The sequence below is a fragment of the Venustampulla echinocandica genome (assembly GCF_003357145.1).
Source record: "Venustampulla echinocandica strain BP 5553 chromosome Unknown scaffold_11, whole genome shotgun sequence".
In the NCBI taxonomy this organism is placed as follows: domain Eukaryota; kingdom Fungi; phylum Ascomycota; class Leotiomycetes; order Helotiales; family Pleuroascaceae; genus Venustampulla; species Venustampulla echinocandica.
Window position 1 is genome coordinate 410525 of NW_022474216.1, and position 17904 is coordinate 428428.

At 48.2% G+C, this 17904-nt stretch overlaps 6 protein-coding genes across 6 annotated transcripts; 1 reads left to right on the forward strand and 5 right to left on the reverse strand.

The window, feature by feature from the left end:
• Positions 1-3: 3 nt before the first annotated feature.
• BP5553_09661 (Zn2 DNA-binding protein) lies at positions 4-2805 on the reverse strand (the record flags this gene model as incomplete). Its single annotated transcript, XM_032018284.1, has 5 exons — positions 4-1321; positions 1371-1491; positions 1542-2389; positions 2440-2528; positions 2581-2805. 5 exons carry the CDS (start codon positions 2803-2805, stop codon positions 4-6), a joined length of 2601 nt encoding a protein of 866 aa, XP_031865583.1.
• Positions 2806-3641: 836 nt separating this feature from the next.
• BP5553_09662 (Uncharacterized protein) lies at positions 3642-5714 on the reverse strand (the record flags this gene model as incomplete). Its single annotated transcript, XM_032018285.1, has 1 exon — positions 3642-5714. One exon carries the CDS (start codon positions 5712-5714, stop codon positions 3642-3644), a length of 2073 nt encoding a protein of 690 aa, XP_031865584.1.
• Positions 5715-7983: 2269 nt separating this feature from the next.
• On the forward strand, positions 7984-9782 carry BP5553_09663 (Cytochrome P450; the record flags this gene model as incomplete). The annotated part of the gene is made up of 3 exons (XM_032018286.1): positions 7984-8463; positions 8549-9223; positions 9279-9782. The coding sequence occupies 3 exons, from the start codon at positions 7984-7986 to the stop codon at positions 9780-9782; spliced, it is 1659 nt and encodes a 552-aa protein (XP_031865585.1).
• A 395-nt stretch (positions 9783-10177) lies between these two features.
• On the reverse strand, positions 10178-10852 carry BP5553_09664 (uncharacterized protein; the record flags this gene model as incomplete). The annotated part of the gene is made up of 1 exon (XM_032018287.1): positions 10178-10852. One exon carries the CDS (start codon positions 10850-10852, stop codon positions 10178-10180), a length of 675 nt encoding a protein of 224 aa, XP_031865586.1.
• A 3094-nt stretch (positions 10853-13946) lies between these two features.
• On the reverse strand, positions 13947-16129 carry BP5553_09665 (Zn2 DNA-binding protein; the record flags this gene model as incomplete). Its single annotated transcript, XM_032018288.1, has 3 exons — positions 13947-14208; positions 14257-15704; positions 15758-16129. The coding sequence occupies 3 exons, from the start codon at positions 16127-16129 to the stop codon at positions 13947-13949; spliced, it is 2082 nt and encodes a 693-aa protein (XP_031865587.1).
• A 424-nt stretch (positions 16130-16553) lies between these two features.
• BP5553_09666 (uncharacterized protein) lies at positions 16554-16952 on the reverse strand (the record flags this gene model as incomplete). Its single annotated transcript, XM_032018289.1, has 1 exon — positions 16554-16952. One exon carries the CDS (start codon positions 16950-16952, stop codon positions 16554-16556), a length of 399 nt encoding a protein of 132 aa, XP_031865588.1.
• Between the last annotated feature and the right edge of the window lie 952 nt (positions 16953-17904).

Genomic DNA, 17904 nt, shown 5'->3' on the forward strand with positions numbered 1-17904 from the left:
ATCTCAAAAGTTAAAGAAGTCCAGCTCCTGACCGCCTCGTGGCCCTTCTAGAGTTTTCCCGGTCCTTATTCCAACATCCATGTTATGAGGGGCAATCGGATCGAACCCTTCACCACTCACCCACCCCACCTGCGTCCTAGACATATCCGTCTCAGGATAAGTCATAGGGTAATCAAGAGTATTAACATCCGAATTAATATTTGGCCAAACAGCCCCTTCACTGTGGGGAGTGAGCATAGCATAGCCATCACAACGATCTTCTTCCTCGACTAAGTGATTATGTAGTGCGGGCAAGCCACTTGTATTTACACTCATATTTGAAGGCGGGGTAGTTGCAGGTGTGTAGACAAATTCCGGGGTGGTTGTCATCTTTGGGGCTAACCCGAGCCTGGTTGACCTGCTAATGGATGAAGGCTTTGAAAATTGGCGTTTCTTGGATATTCTTTCTTCTTTCGTCTCGTTGCCGTTGCTACCTTTCCTCGCCGAGATTATCGTATCCTCTTGCTTTAGGTGTCTGAAATCGGGCGGTGGCGTCTTATTGGCGCTTTGGAGTTCTAGCATAACCGATTGTAGAATAGAGGACATGGATGCGGCGGGCTGGTAGGCACCGGACATATCCTGGAGGGATGAGGCGAGACATTGGAGATACTGCAAGTTGATCTTGCGATTAGAACGGTTTGGGATAAATGCAAGAGCGGCGACTAATGCCGTTGCTGCGGTGCCAGCATGTTGAATTCCGGTGATGAAGATACGGCGAGTGTCGAACCGTTGGCGGTGATGCCAGAAGATTCGGGAGACCAGGATAGCTCGTCGAGTGCAGATGGAGCGGGACATGAAGGAATGATTATCTTGTATGTTAATGGAAGTATCATCATCGTTGCCATCGTCGGAGTTCGATGGCGTTGGATTTTCGTACTTGGCCCACGGTCGGTGAAGAAGGATTAAACTACAATGGTATTGTTGATGCAGGAGGAAGAAGGACGAAGGTGCAGTTTGAATATTTTCTGGTTTCCAAGCCAGATTATCTGGCAACTTTCGATACCAAATTTGGAGCTGCCTGTCTAGATCCATGACCTCGAGGTATGCGCTGTTGACTTTGTTAGTATCTCGACCGTCTTGCGGTCCTGAATCCCGCATCTCTGCGATTTTGCCAGCCAATTCCATCAAATCTAAAAGTTCTTCGTAAATTTGGGTCTCTAGACTCTTCTGGACCCCTGCCGGTTTGCAAGTGGATAGGCAGGAAAATTGCTTGGATAGGCGATACATTTCGAGATCTGAGCTTTTTATAGCTGTTGGCCGACCTAAGAATAAAGCCCAATACCTAAAGATGTCAGAATTGGAAACGTATCCTGAGTAATTTAAGACCGTACTTATCGTAGACTACGCAGGCGAATAATGTCATTTGCCGAATATGAATGTCATCCTCTGAAAGGCCACCATTTTTGCACAGTAAATGCAACCCGAGGTCGAAACACAATCTATTCGCAATACCTTCCAAAACATTAGCTCGATTTCCCTATTACTTTGCAAACACTACTTACCTGCATACATCCACCCGGTGTTATCTCGTCCAACGCCACACTCTAAATCTCCCAAAAGCAAGAATGCCTGTACTGATGGAATTCCGCCCGGTCGTTCCAGTTCCATATCCAGCATATATTTTGCCTCCCTTTGTAGTGTGCACTCTCGGTTTCCTAGCGTGATCATTTTCATATCACCTCTCCTCAAATCTGCATATCTGTAACCCATAGCCAAAATGCAGATGTGGAGAAAGCTCGAATAATATTTGCTATTGTTATTCTGCATATCCTCCATGAAAGCTTCCTTGTGAACAATATGCAGAACACTATTGTAATATTCCCAAAATAGGTCCATGAGATAATCGTGCGTTTCACTGCTCAAGGAGGAAATCGCTCGTTGTGTGCGTTGGAGTTGCTCGGGTGTTCCGCGACTCTCGGGTGGAGGATTGCTGTCGGCGTATATGTGGAAGTTCGATGCAGGGCCGAAGAACCGTAACCGGCCACTTAGTTGGTCAAAGCTGAGATGGCCTCGTGTTGAAAGCAGCATATGGACAAGGCCTTCCTTCTTCGAAGCCTGGATCTGTGGCGGTGGATGAACCTTAAGTATGGAATTTGGTATGTTGTTCTCGTTCTTGTTGCATCCATTATCGCCGTCCATTGACTCATCTGATGTACTCCTCGGGGTAGTATTCTGATGGCCATACTGTTGATCTGGAACGGAACTGGAATCATTTTGTGAGGCTGTAGCCTCAGCTCGAGTCTTTGGCGGATAGTTTGCAGGTGGTATCTCTCTTCCTGCCTCCTTGAGCATTGTTTCTAACAATGCGATCCGGTCTGTAAGGGACGACACATATCCCTTAGAAATAGGCCTAAAAGGTTAGTATTGCTCAGAAACTATAAACTCTGCAGAACCATTTACCGTCTCCTCTCATCATCATTCCTGATGATGCATTTCGTTTTCGAGCGTTTACATTGCGTGCACTCTTGTCCTCCTGCAGGCACCACACACTGATAAGGTCAGAGAGCTGACATTGCTACCTTGGAAACAAGCCTTACTCACTCGAATTCTCCGCTCTCTGCAGGAAGCACATGCTATGGAAGCTCGATGTCTCTGTGTCGCGGGTTTCGAAGGATTCGCGTTCGAGTTCGAGCTGGCAATAAAACTGGAGTTAAAATTTGGCAAAATTTGAGGCTGCATCCCATCCTGTACCAAAGAATTGATACTCGTCGCTACCACCGTAGAACTAGCCGTAGCATCGTCGTGATTGTCGGCCGGTCGTTTCATTTAGGGACTTCACTCAGAGGAAGCTGTTGATAGGCGCGCACCTTCAATATCATGAACTCCGTAGAAATAGCTGTGAACAGCATTGGCCACGAGGAGGGAGTTGACAAGATGATTCAATAAAAGGTATAGAAAGTGGGAAACAGATGAAGGGCGACATATGAGAAGTTGTGGTGAGAAACAAGACAACCTGCAACTGTCTTGATCCAGACAGTTGAAAAGCCCCACCATATACTTTACGGGGCCGATGTTCCCATTTCCCCATTTCCCCTATGTGGCCTGGTGGCCAAGCCGGCTTGTACCCCAAGGCTAGCTTAAGTTCTAGCTCCGCAACCTCCCATCAACATGGCCCACTTACTGTCGCACTTTTTCCCTGACTCAGGATTACTGGAGTTTGACCAGAGCGGATCAAGGGGCGAAAACGCTCTGTGGAACAGTGGAACATCCCGGGTGCAGGCCGCGGGGCTATTAACTTGCCTGCCTTCAAAGGGTCAGCATCTAGTCCTCCCAATTGATCCTCAACTGGACTTGCTCGGGCAGAATAACGCTCTACGTGATTGTAAGCAGATCCGCTTCAACGACTAACGGGAAGGATAGGAGTTGGGATGGGCTGGTCGTGGATATTTATACTTCCTGTTGTCAAAGCAGACGAGGTAAGTCCCTGTTAAAGAAGACTCCAATGAGAGTTTAAGAAATTTCCGGAGTGGGGGGATTGCGGGTACGGGACATCCCACCTTCTACGCCCAGGCCTTCCGGTACCCATTTGATGTAATATAATTATGGCTTTCGATATGAAGTGATGGACGTACTTTGCAGGGTGAAGGAATGGTAATTTATGGTTAAGCTATCCGCCCTTTGGCACGGTTCATAGGCCCCCAATTCTCTCGTGGATTGACTTGATATCTAACAAGTTTCTTCGCATCCTTTTCTTTTCCTAGCTGCTCGTCGAACACTACTGTTAGGCTTGGTTTGTCTTTGGAAGGTTGATCCTTTTGGCCACTTGTTGTCTCATCCGCCTGTTTTGCCCCGTTCTCACCATTTGGCGCGCTCTTGTCCTCACCGAGCTTCAGAATCTTATAACCCGCAGTTTCCTTTTTGACAGCACCCTCCTTAATCGGGGCTTTTTGTTTCACCCATTCCCTCATAACTTCCCAGATCACACTCCAGGGGGCGTCCGTTTTAATGGTTCCGCCCTTCGTATGACTTCTTGTCACCCTGTACCCAAGGTGCCTTAGCGCGCCTCGAAGGGCATTCTCATGGGGGGTAACACAATGAACGACCTTTGCAAGAGTAGACGGAATGAAAAAGAAAGGATACGGGTCAACTATGGCCGGATCATATTTGTTGGTTTTTCCAGTTGACGTGGGCGAATCTGTGTTTTCTTCCAGAGGTGGGAGCGTTTCCTCAAGTGCAACACTAAGCATGCCTTCAATCCGGTCGTAAGTCTGATAAGTCTCCCTCGACACATTTGACAAACCACTCAGTATCTTCTTGATGAACTCAGGCGAGTGCAAGGGACCGGCATACATTGGACCTGCTACATGCGTTTTTGTACCACAGTGAACGCAATTTTCGCCTGTAGTTGGTGCTAAACCGAAGACATGCTTCCAGAAATAACCATTGCCGTTCTTGTTCTTTGCCAATTTATTTCTTGCGAGCATTTGCGTGGTCCATGCCCCACACCCAGAATCACAGTTGTACACGACCATAGTCTTCCCTGCCAAAAACTTAACATCTGCAGGTGACTTGTGGATCTTGACGAAGACTCGTGCATAGAAGTCAATGGAGAGGGAGAGCAAAGGTTCCATTGCCAGGCCATATCGCGCAGCTGATGAGGCAATGGCGTGAAGGATAAGTCGGAGGCCACCTTCATGCGAATGCAGGCCCTTGATAGGCACGCCCCCGTACAGCGAAAATGACTTTTCGGGATAGCCATTCGAAGCCCAGACGCCTGCATCAGTGCAAGTAACACATAAAAGGCCACCATCATCCCGAACACTCTGGACAGCAGCATCGAGGAACGGGACAGCTGTGCCATATGGATCAAGATCAATTACGTCGTATTTTGGTCTCATTTTTGACGGGTTTCTGCTTTCTTCCGATTCGCCATAGGCAACACTGTGCATGTGCGCCGAAGCATTACTAGTAAGTGCTTCGACCTTGCCTTCCACCCTATTATGTTGAACATTCATCTGTATTGTTTTTGCGGCGCTCGGTAGTAAGTCATTCGCTGTGATAGATGTGGAAAATGGGATTTCTTGGGCATATCTCAACGCTCGGAGACCAGTAGCTGACAAGGCATCAAGAATTGTGAAGCTGGGTGGCAGGATGGTTGAAGCGGGTTTCCTAACAGCGCTGGCGTCGAGCGTTTCTGAAGTGACATATTGGGGACAGCTGGCTTCGCTGGGAATCTCGGTAGATGCGATATCTTTGACAGGCTTTTGCTCGTGCTCAATATCAATGGTTGATTTAGCATCGCCCTTCAGATGGGCGTCTACTTCTGCTTGTGTAGCCTCAGCATCCGTTATTTGACTCTTCCCCTCAATCTTTCCGGCTTTTCTAGAAGGCTCGCCAGCCCCATCTTCCTCCCGCTTACGTTTTTTGTCTTTCCCTTTCGTCGATTGTTTCTGTCGAGCTTTATCTGCCTTCATCCGCTTCTTCTCTAGGAGCTCCTCCCCATAAGCCTTAATTGCTAAAACACTCAGATCTCGATTGAACTGTTGAATGGGATTATAGAAGACTGATTGGGGTTGGTTGTCTCCTCGGGGAGTTGTTTGGGGAGTCTTTGCGGCCGAGGCAGGTATCAGAATATGAGCAAGTCCTTCTTTGATGGTGGCATATTCGACACCGTCGTGTATAATGTGCTGATCGGCGGCAGGAGGAGCCGTGATATCTGGGAGAGTCTCCGACATGGTTCGCGCGAAAATTGGGGTGAAACTGTGCGTTATCGTAGAGCGGTGGGCTCGAATCGCATCTCTTTTGATAAACTGCCTAAGGGTCGGCAGGAGGAACTTCATGCGTATGTAAATAATTGAATATCGACGAGTTGGATTATACCTTCGCAAGGCTGAATTATTTTTCTGGCGGCTTAACGGGACGGCACAACTATGATCCGAGACTAATCGCAATACCTTCAACCCTCGATTTACTTCGTCACGACAACATCATCACACATCCTACATCTCACTCCGTACTCCCACATTCCCCGGTGTCTCGTTATCCCCAAACATTTAGTCGATGGCTATAAAACTCCGAGCCTTCTCTGTCCTCCTTATCCACGGATCAGGCAATGGCGGTGTCAGTTGAAACAAACTCGAGAGATGTCCAACATGCAAGCCTTCGACATCTCACTGGCCAATGGCTACCACGCATATGGCGGGTTAATTGCGAATATTTGTCCAGACCCAAATTTTCTCCATTAACCCTCAATAGACGCAGCTTTAAAATTCTCCTTTCTCATTTAGCAACCGCTACCCCTGAATCCGCTCTCAAATCGACTTAGCGCTCCAATACCCTCGTGCAATGGCTGAACTAGTGGAAAGGTTTGCCCTAATCATTTTGCTTTATACATTTTTCTCAGCCCAGAGCGCGAAGTCTGGCAGTCGAATCAGCGTGGAGAGCTGTCTGTCAGGCACAGGCTGGACACTTTGAAATTAGCTCGTTACGTTTCATTACTCGACACTCAAATTACAAACTTTAGGACATGGAGTCTGGAGATGTTATAGAGTTGTACCTGGTTATAGGTAGCTGGTCGCTGTGCTATCATTGAATCTTCGGGTTGACAATCCTCTAAAGCCCGGTTTTCTACAAACCAACAGTTATTTCCATTGCTCTTAGTTAGCCATCGCACCCTAGGCACAAGGTATCTAGGAGCAATGAGGCGTTTAAAGCTTCGGCGAGCAATTTCTGAAGGGCCTTGCCCTGCAAAATATGTGAACCTACATCATTGCCATAGCCTGTTATTCAGGCCCTTACTGGTTTGTCCGAGCATATTACTTTACTGGGTCGTGGTCTATCTCTTTTATTTCTTGCCCTATTTCATACACCCTCCATCCACCGCCCTTTCCATCACCTAGCCGATCCGCATCGTCTCGCGCCTGGGCAAGCGCGTCCTGGACACACAGGGTAATTATCTACTTCAAATATAACGGATCAGATAATTCTAGCAGCCATTTATACCATTAGGCCCTTTGTTAAACATTTCAACAGAGTCCCCTATGCGGTATGTCTCTGTAGCCATCCACCAACCCGATCATCGGCCATTTATTTTTTTCCGAGCTAGAGAAGCACCAAATCTCGAGAATCATCATGGGAGAAACGGTCTAGGAGATAGTATTTTGATGGCGATTATCAATAGCTGTGGAATTTGCGATTAATGGTTCCCCAATCGCACCGTCCAGTCTCCTCCTGGTATTTCCCCTGAAGCGCTGGCGGCCACCTCATTTTTGTGACGCCGCTTAGTGCATTACCGTTAGACGACAATATATATTTTGGATTGCTGTTAGACCATACGCTCGGAAGAGTACCTTGGTAATCTAACATGGGCGGTACAAATTACAAGCAGCTGGTAGCTGGAGCCCGGAGGGTGAGTGAGCACGAGCGAGCACGAGCGGTAGCTAGCATGAAGTTGTTGGCTGGAAAACCTTGGGGGGTATACGAGTATTATTCGCTCACGATATTTATCTAATACCTTGCTGAAAATAACTCTAATTTTAAAGAAATAACCCTTCTAATTGCCCTTCATCGTCATACAAAACGAGGGTACAGCCACAAACTCCGTAGTTCCAACTGTAGTCGCTGTGCAAGTACATTAGCGCTGTTCCGCTCTGCGCTACCACACCACTATTTCCAATGTATACATATAGTAAACCGCCCATACGCCCATACGCCCTCTAAGGCTATCTGAACTTTTTGAATAAGTTTATCAATCCAACCTCGTTATAAAACAAGCAGATAAGTTGTTCAGGCAACACGTGACGTAAAACGCCGGATTAGGACAACAATGCCTTTTGTACGTAGTCTTGGTCGCCAGCCGAATGAACAACGGTTGGCAGATTTCTCAGCTCCTGCAACCCCCGCTCGCGGTTTGAAGAACTTTGCGCAACCTTAATATAAATACCCAACAGCACTTGGATTTGATAGGCACCGTCGAGTGTCCCTCACCCCAAATTCAAAGTCATCATGACGTTTGTTCATATCGTGGGAGCGATCGTAATAGCGTTATTGGCATGGCCCTTTGTTAAGATCGTCAACCACCATGGCAAAGCTCGGAAGATAGGATTGCCAATTGTCATTTCGTCCATCGACCTCTACAACCCTTTCTGGGCAACTATAGGGCCATATATCTTCCCTCTTATCGCCCGGCTGCCGTATGGACTCGGGGATGCCGCCAATTGTGACACCTATAAATGGAATATGAAGACACGGAGTAGACTTCACCGTCAGCTGGGCCCAGCGTTTATCATCGTCGATCCCAGAGGGATCAAAATAATGTTGGCCGACGGGCATGCGATTGAAGATGTCCTTGTCCGCAGAAAGGAGTTTCCGAAACCTGATGTTTATAAAATTTTGGATGTTTTTGGGCCGAATGTTGACAGTGTGAACGGAGACAAATGGCAACGACACAGAAAAATAACAGCTCCTCCTTTTAACGAAAGAAATGTAAGTAGGGTAGCCAGTTTATGGGTTCGACGGCATGGACCTATGCTTATCTTACTGGCTCTACATATTTCTAACCATTTTTTAGAGTAAACTCGTGTGGAAGGAATCCCTTTCACAGGCAACGGGAATGCTTCAAGCATGGGCCAATGCCGGGAAAGCTGGCATCAACAACACCCGCACTGATACAATGACTCTGGCGCTCCATGTCCTTACAGGTGCTGGCTTCGGAAAATTTTTTGACTTCCAAGGTGGAGTTTCCAAGCCGGGCCCAGGCCACAAAATGTCCTTTGAAGAATCCCTCCACATTGTCCTTAACAAGTTCATTGCCGTACTCGTTGCCGCTTCTATAACCTTTATCCCGAAACGATTCTCCTCCGTCCAAACTGCCACTGTGGAATTCAAGCAATACCTGACCGAAATGGTTGCCGAAGAGCGCGCATCGATGGATTTGAAAAGCGACGAGAAGGATAACCTTATGAGTGCGCTTCTTCGTGCATCCGATTTACGAGATTCCCAAGGCGATGGAAAGAACACCTTGAGCAATGATGAGATCTACGGGAACCTGTTTATATATACCTTTGCCGGCCATGACACAACTGCAAATACCATTGCATATGCAGTTTATCTGTTGTCAACAGACAATGACATACAGTCTTGGTTGAAGGAAGAGATCCAAGCTGTCATTGGTGTTTATGGCGATGTGGAAAACTGGAACTACGAGGAAGTATTTCCACGCCTCAAGAGATGTCTTGCATTAATGGTGAGAAATAAAACCTAGCATCGGTAGCTTATGCATTGCTAAAACTCGTTAATAGTTCGAGACGGTGCGAGTCTTCGGACCAGTCGTCATGCTGCCAAGAGAGACCAATGATTCATACCAACCACTAGCAATCAAAGGGAAGACATACATGATTCCTCCCAGTACCTCTATTATAATCTCCATGCTAGGCCCCCATACTTCTCCCGAATCCTGGGGCTTCGACTCCTACGTATGGCGGCCGGATCGCTTCATCATTAAAGAAGGCAACTCAACCGACTTGGAGCACGAACAATTGCTGCAAGCTGCAGCCAGCGCATTTGTACCATGGTCGTGGGGACCGAGAATCTGTCCCGGGAAGAAGTTCGCTCAAGTTGAATTTGTTGCTGTAATTGCGCGTCTTTTTCAACACCATCGAGTCAAGCCGGTATTGCAAGTAGGAGAATCACCCGAACAGGCTTCGCGTCGAATTCATGAGATTATTGAGGATTCTGCTGTAGGGTTGACGCTTTGCATGAAACACCCCGAGAGAGTGAAGTTAATGTGGGAGAAAGATACTTGATGTTCATCGTTCTTATTACGCATTACTGCTGGTTGAAATTTTGAGGGGATTTGGGTTACCACATGTTATTGAGCATCTTTCAATATAAAATTGCCACTCCATTTTATCGAAACTTATGGGACCCGCGAGATGAGATGGTATATATCCTCAAGATTCAATTATAAAACTATGATTATTGTTCTTGGTGGGGACTCAAATTTATTTATTGACACAATCTCAAGTCTTCCTGAGAGGTTCTAGAACGAACATGAAGGCAAGGAAAATGAATCTATTATTGTTGAGTTAATTGGACAAACACCGAAACCCCAAATATCACTTCTCAACCTTCCACAAAAGCCCTATGACCAGTCTCTCACGGGTGCCAAAGTGCAACCCATATCGTCTAATGATACCCCTTACGGTTTCTGGGCATTCTTAAAAGCATCCCAGCAGGCAGCCCGTTCCTCCCTTCCCGGAAGTTTCATGGCCTCGGAAACAGCAACCGTCTTCTCATCCTCCTTCTTCGGAATCTTCAGTCCCAAGGCTCTGCCAATCATTCGGCGAACCACAATGTCCGAGGTTTCTGGACGAGCTCTCTGCGGGCTTCCATTCTCGATTTCGCCTTTTGGTGGCGTCTGAGGGGATGCATTCTTCTCTGGCCTGGGGGCAGTCTTCTCTTTTGGGCTTGAGGTAGTCTTCTCTTTTGGGCTTGAGGTAGTCTTCTTCCTTCCCTTGGGAGGAGTAATGGGGGCAAGATTTTCTGAGTCAAGCAAGACATTCTCCTTGAATTTTCCGTCCTCAATAGAAGGAAGCAACGTTGGGGAGGGTGGTGGAGAAATAAGTGTTGCTGGTGCGATAGACTCTACATCGTTGGTCTTGGAGGTTGGATTCAGGTCGCTGCCCCCCTGAAGGTCGATGGGGCCCATGTCGTTGCAGGTCCTGAGGGGCAGATGAATTGATTTGGAATTGGGTGGAGTAAGAGTGATAGCGGGAATTGGAGTGGATGGTTGGATTTTCTGAGCATTGTTCGAAGTGTTGGGTGCCATGAATAGTTGTAGTCTGCGATTGCGAAAATGAATGCGCGGGGCCATCGTCGCTATTGGTATTGGGATGTTATTGCCGTGTTCGAAGTGCACTAGTATTAAAGGGAGATGACTTTGAAGGGTTTGTTGTGTTTCAAGCGAATCAAAGGAACACTATTCTGGAAGGCTTCGTTATATTGAAGTGAGTCAACGGGAGCTCGATTTAGATATCGGTGAGCGTGCCACGGGTACTCGCTGGCAGAATGTCTGAGGCTGGGGCAGTGTGGTGGTCGATGTGAAGCTATGATGCAGGAACCGAAACTCCTCAGCGTGCTCGAATAAAGGAGGCGAGTTGATCTATGTGGAATATTAACCACTTCCGGCCGAGGTGACTGAGTTTTTAGAGTTGAAGGCCGATGTTTGAAGCCGAAATTGAGAAAAGGTTCCTTGTATGCGTGCTGAAGGTAAGACAAGAGCCTTGAGAAGTGAACAGTTCAATCGCAGAGCTGAAATTCTCAAACTGGTAGTCTTTGTGAAGGAAATCTGTGATTGGAACAGAAAAAGAGAAGAGTTCATCAGGCGTGAGAAGTTGAGGTTGGAACCGGTTTAGAAGAATAGGAAGCAACTCCTGTAATTGTACTTAGAAAGCCAATAAGAAGGTGCGATTGGATCCCTAGACAATAGGAATCTTTTCGCTACCCCTTTATGCTTATTATAGCGGAGGAACGGGGAATGATGGCTATTGTCGTATTAATCTGCCATTCAATTCACGGTATTCCACCTGCGAAGGTGGAATGGAGTGTAAAAGTGATAAGTTGCGTCAGAATTTCCTTTCATGGAAGTCACGATTCCATTGACTTTAAGGTCACATGACCTCCCCCCCCTTTTTTGCTTCAATGCTGGATCCTCTTGCAAATGTTCACAATCAACCCAATTGAGCAAACCAAAAATGCAAGAAACCTTGTCTTCATAATTTTATAAAAGTAGGTCCACTTTCTAATTTTTTAACGAAAACATGAAAGGAGCTCAAACCAACATATTCAAAGGATATAATATGTTCTCCTTTACAGCTGTCAAAGATGTTCTAAGATAGATGGCACCTTGAGTAGGAAATTAAACAAGAGAGGGTGAAAAATAGCCAGATTGGGTGGCTGCGTCATGTTAGTGATGCTTTCTTGTAATGGATCCTGTTGGCAAACGACTTTATAGAACATTAGTTTCTTGTTTAAGGATAAGGGATAGTTGCACTCATCACTATTAACTTTTCATAACCCAACTATATGTTGCAATATACTGATTTATCAATCTTGTAACTTGCAATTGGGTGTTTCTGCATCTTTTTTCACCCGTTATACCTCCCATCCTCCGGTCCACCAGACTAAGAAATAATACGTAAAAAAGGCCAAAATCCAACTTATCTTTAAGACTCCCGTTCACAATTCCAATATATAGAGAGCTTACGTATATAAGCCCTCTTCCGCCCTCCCTTAACCCAAATACTGCTCCACTCTGTCCAAATTTCATCATCCCTTGGCAATAGCCCCGCAGCTACAACTCTATCCTCCTTTTTACCCTCCACCTGGCAACTGCTCTGTTCCTGAAAATCGTTTCCCCGTTGCCGGTTCCCAACCCTGCATCCGCATCTGCACAACATACATATATAGATAAGTAGTACATGAACATGTACAAGAATAAGCCCCTGCAGTCAGAGGTGCATCTGCTACTGTCGGATGATGGGAAGAACTATAGAACACTACATAATCAGCTCCCATGTCGTCTCGCTCATGGTTAGTAAACGGCTCTATTACTCTTCGAATCTGTGTAACACTGAAGGACCAAGTAAGTAAGTAAAATAACCAAGCAAGTAAGTAATATGGAGAGGTATATGGCCGCGCTTTGTGGAGGGTGTTTAGGGGTAATAATGGTGGGTTTGCCCGGTCAGCTAGGGGGGAGTTGTCAGAGGCACAACTCTTCCTCCCTTAGATGGACGACCGCCCAACATGATGGGTGGAATTTTGAGTTTCAACTAATTACGGGGTAATAATCCGCATCTGAAACTAGTGACGATAATTCGGCTGAGCTGCGTAAACTACGGCGCGGAGCGAGCCACAACCCTACCCGTGAAAAGGGGGTCCGATGCTTGCCGCTTGCTGTATCCCTAGCCGCGTACGATACCGGGATCGTGGGGTGGGATTCGCTCGGGTATGCTAAATGCTGTTAAAATGCTGCTAATGTGTGTGCTGAGGTGTGTGCCATACCATATCGTATGCCATGCACCTCGTGTAACATGGCTCCCTGCTCAGGGCCCCGGAAATGGTGGTTGGGGTCTGGAATATGGATTTGTGGTTAGTGCCAGGAGCACAGCGACTTAGTCGATTCCCAAAATGATTTATAGGATCAAATGAAGATGACGATGGATATTGCGGGGTCCCCGCAATATTACTTAAGTAGGGAGGTCCTGAGGTATATATGGTGGACTCGTATGGAGGTAGTCGCAGGTCTTGGACAGACTAGTAGCTATATATATTAAGATTCAAAGTAGGTAGGTGGTAAGAGCTGGGAACCAATGCAGGATACTATGCTATTTATGGCGCAGAGGATAGGACTGGGGAACGAGATATCCGTTGTGGCTTTGCTTAGAAGTGGGCGCAAGACTGCAAGTATACTTAAGTAGATATACATGCGCTGCCAGTACCTGGACCATATATATATAAGTGACCCTACAACCATCCCTCCTCTTACCGACTTCGAACTTCGAGCTTCCTCTTTGCGCCTGATGCTGATATCCCAACTGTCGCATATCATGAATTTCACCACCGCTTATCCAGCTCACAATAATAGTCGTGCCGCGTTTTGAATCTGATATACCAAGAAGATGTGCGAAATCGCGCTCTTCCTTATTGGGTGGGATATATAGTTCCGGAGACCCGTGCCGGTCGCCCGCCGCGGATAACTCGTCCACTGCACCCACCACGATCACCACGGATGACTTGCAATCCGCAACTGGTGTATGTCGAAACATCAATATAAAGGCCTGGCGCAGTGCCTCTTCTGGAGTAACGGCTACAGCCACAGTCGGGCCTACTTATTTTGGCACGCCTGCATACTCCATAAGGTCCAAGGCCGGAATCAAATTGGGAAGATAACAAATCGCTCACACACATCACCCCCCAAGGAAGGCGCGTCGTCGCATTTCGGCTTCGCGAATGATTTCAGCAGACAGTCGGAGACTTGGCGCTAGATGTACGTATCGCTCGACCTCCACCACGACGTCATTGATGATGGCATCCACAGCGTCGAGATGAGGTACCAGCGTCGAGAGAATACTTGACAGAGAGGGCGACATAGTAGCGCCCATGACGAGGAGCGTTTGAGAGACGATTGATAGTGCGCCTTGCCAAAGGTAGGGTATATGGCCGGCATGACTTCGTACTGTTAGCATTGATGCCTAAGCAACTGGGGTGGGTACTTACTGTGCAGTAATATGCTCCAATTGCCGAATTGATGCCTCGAGGCATTTGCGGCAGTTATCTCGAACAGATGGATCTAGTGCCGCTTGCTCATTGTCTAAGACCGCGAGGATGTACGGCCTGTAAATGATAGTTCGACATGCAAAATACCTCAATCGTAGCACGGTTTGCACCGGATCTTGCAGCAATGATCGATTGTAAGGAAATTGCAGTGGCTGTGGCAGGCTATCGTACCATTGTGTTAGTTGGAAGTCCAGCTCTGCCACTACTGGCTCCAAACTTTGCGTAGATGCCATCGAGTCCTTGGAGTAAATGAGCTGGCTGACGCGATTGAGCAACCGCCGGAGGGCAATCTCGGCCAAAAAGTACCACAGTTCATCTCGTCCAGCAGCTTCCTCCTCCCCTTGCTCAAAACCTCCAGGAAGTCCCACGTTTTCTTCGTATTGTACAATCCCCGAGTGGGGTAGATCCAGCTCCGCAAGGAGATCGCTCTCGAAGAGCAGCGCATTCCAATAAACCCTCTCCATCAATTCCCTCTCCTTGTCCGGAACTCTACCAGGAGCACTAAGGAGAAGCTGAAGCTTTGTGCTTGTACTGCTCAACAAGGTCCATGCCTCCAGAGGTCGCACCAAGTAGAAGAGATATGCAGAAGCAAGAACCGTGCATTGGGCGGACTGGACAGTGTTTCTCGTCATCAAACTAGGCAGGAGAGCCCACGCTGCCGCAAAATAGGGTAATCCTGGAGGGTCGGCGAGGTTTTGGATTCTCGAAATGCTTCCTGTACAACTAGCTTGACCTAAAGCCAACACTAGCAAAACAATGCAGCTTTCGGGTCCCTCACGGAAGCCGTTTGATAGCGCTGTGCGGTAGTAGCCGTTCCAATTGAATGGGTTCACACAAGCATACCACACATTGACCTTGGCGAAAAAGGATTCGATATATGTCGATGTATTTGAAAGATCAAGGCAAGGAGTTTTTGATAGTGTTATAGGCTCTCGCGACATCTCAAGCTGTAGTAAAATTTGGGGATCGTAAGGTCTCGAGACCAGATCACGGATCAATGGCCATTGAAGTAGGTGCAGTGCGGCATTCGTATGAATTTTTGGCATGGTGGAGATGTTCGTCGGCGTCGTCCAAGTACCAAGACCTGTTGCGGGGATCATAGAGACAAAGTTGGCTCCATTCTGCATTATCACCTCATCGCTGCTGATGTTTGTCCCCCCATTGACGGATGGCGAGCCGGTAGATATGGCCAGGTTGGATGTCTGGCCCACGAAGCCCGATTGAAGCATGTTCTCGATCCTGGCGAGGTGTTCCAATATGAGCTTGTCTCCCGCATCAAGCTTGATACCCGGTTCTCGATAAATACACTCTGCGCCCAGCTCGGTGCAGAGCTTGCATTTTGGTTTCGTTCCATCACATCGCGACTTCCGAGAGCGGCAGATCTCGCACTAATATATTATATAAACCACCGATTGATACATCCGGAGGCTGCTCTACTTACAGCTATGGTAGCCCTCCTCCTGGGATAATCAATGCCGACATCCGTATTCCTTCGTTTTAGAGGATTAATCCCATCGTCGGTATTATTTTGTCTGTTTTGGATGCCGTTCGTCATAGATTCCCTGTCGCCCGACGACTGTGACAGATTTCGTGCTTTCTGTGCTGAACCCAGGATGCCCTCACGGGAAAAGTTTTGAACGCGACGAGTGGTTGGCGACTTGAGCGGGTTCGGCGACGTCAGGCTGCCGTTGGTATTGAGTTGCAAGCTGGGTGAGGGTATGTCTATGCTGAATTTGTCGGCCGAAATGGAGAAATGTCGCCCGCCGCCCGAAGTAGAGGTTGGAGATCCTTCTTCTGCGGAGGAATTTGACATGACGCCTGATGAGGGGGGAACCCAACGCCTGCGTCGCTCATCGATTCCCGATGCAGGGTAAATACAAAGTCCTGGCGCGGGGCATTCAGGAGGAAACCGAACAAAACAGCTCAAATGGCAAATGCATGCAACGTTAAGTATCAGCGAAGACGAAGAAATTTGCCCAGGTCATAAGGGATCGTGGTCCCATATCTATTTTTGAGGAATCGAGTAGCGCAGGGCTAGCTGGGCGCGAACTTAGCTGACGCAGGTCTTTGGCACTTTGCACAAGCCGACATTGCGGGTGGATCGAAGGGGGGGCAAGGGGGCCCCCGCGATACAGCGCTGGGGATTGGTATATCAGACGATGTGCTGGAGAGTAGCAGCCTCTGGCAGAGTAGCAGCCAGGGCAACATTAATTCCACCGTGGCGAACCCTGTGACGGTCATGCAGGAGCTGCTCGGCGAGAATCTGGGGATCTGTACTCTGGACGCTGTGCTCCGTAGGTGGCGGCCGAAGGGAAAACCCCTTCTGGAGAGAGGCGAAGGAGAACGGACATGGTGGAGCAGATGATTATGGTTAATGATGATGGTGATGGTGATGGTGGTGATATGAAAGCACGTAAGACGCCTCCGCTCGAGAACTTGTTTCCCACACCGTCTGACGATAACCGCCCATGGGAGGCTGGGCTGGATAGTATATTCGGCACACCATTCCCATCTCCATGTCCATCCAAACCACTACGAACTGTACCCAAGTCTGGGGAGCATTGTCCCTCGGTTTGCGCGCCTCGCGGGGCGCTGAATGGCGGAAGCTCAGGGTCTAACCCAGGACTCTGATCCATAGTTCACGCCCTAACGGTGCGTAGGCCTAACACGGTCGCGAGCTTGCTCTTGGTTCTGCTAATCTGCTAATCTGCCCCGCGGTCGCGGGACATGTGGCTGGGCTTGGAGCTTGGAGCTGGTCTTTGCCATGGAGTACTCGTAGTACAGAAGCACAGAAGTACAGAATCACAGGAAGCACAGAAGCACAAGTACCGGTGCCCCAGAACGCCAGAGTCGTGGCTAACACGCTGCTGGTCGTCCCTGCTGACCTCGACACTCTCGTATGCTACTCGAGTATGCACACCATAGGGCATGTGGCGTCAACTCATAACTCGATACTCGCAAGTCCCAAAGGGAACGGAGCTTCTCGTGACGTGTAACTTTGTAGCTTATAGAGCGGCGCGAGCAGTTAGAACTTGGTAACGGAGGACAAGCGTCCGAGTGGCAGTTGTATTTGCAGGCCGCGATACTGGCGGCCCCAGAGTTCGACGGTGGATCAGATTGATCACTCAGCGCGATCTAGGGATTCTGGGCATCGTGCCAACTACCAATTACTCCGTATCGAGCGACGAGAAGCTGGCGTTGAAACGTGGAGGCGCGTGGAGTTCGCGGGGCTGGTTTCGTGGGGAAATTCCAATTCCAAACACACGACGTGCATGACGATAATGACCCCACGGCAATACTATGTACTCGTACTTCGTCCAGCACCGGACCGCTGAGTGAGTGAGTGAGTAGGTAGCAACGAACTGGACATGTACACTACAGTATGCACTCCGATGTGACCGGTACTTGGTAACATTGTACTGACGGCTGACGGTAGCGTAGTAGTATGGACCACCGTCGAGGCTCGGATCGCCAGCGACGTGGTTGTATCTGTATCTTGTGGTGACGAGGATGGAAGCAAATAAATATACTCGACAATAACAAAAGACTCACTCCAGCACTTTCGAGCACTTCGCGCATAAGCTGCCC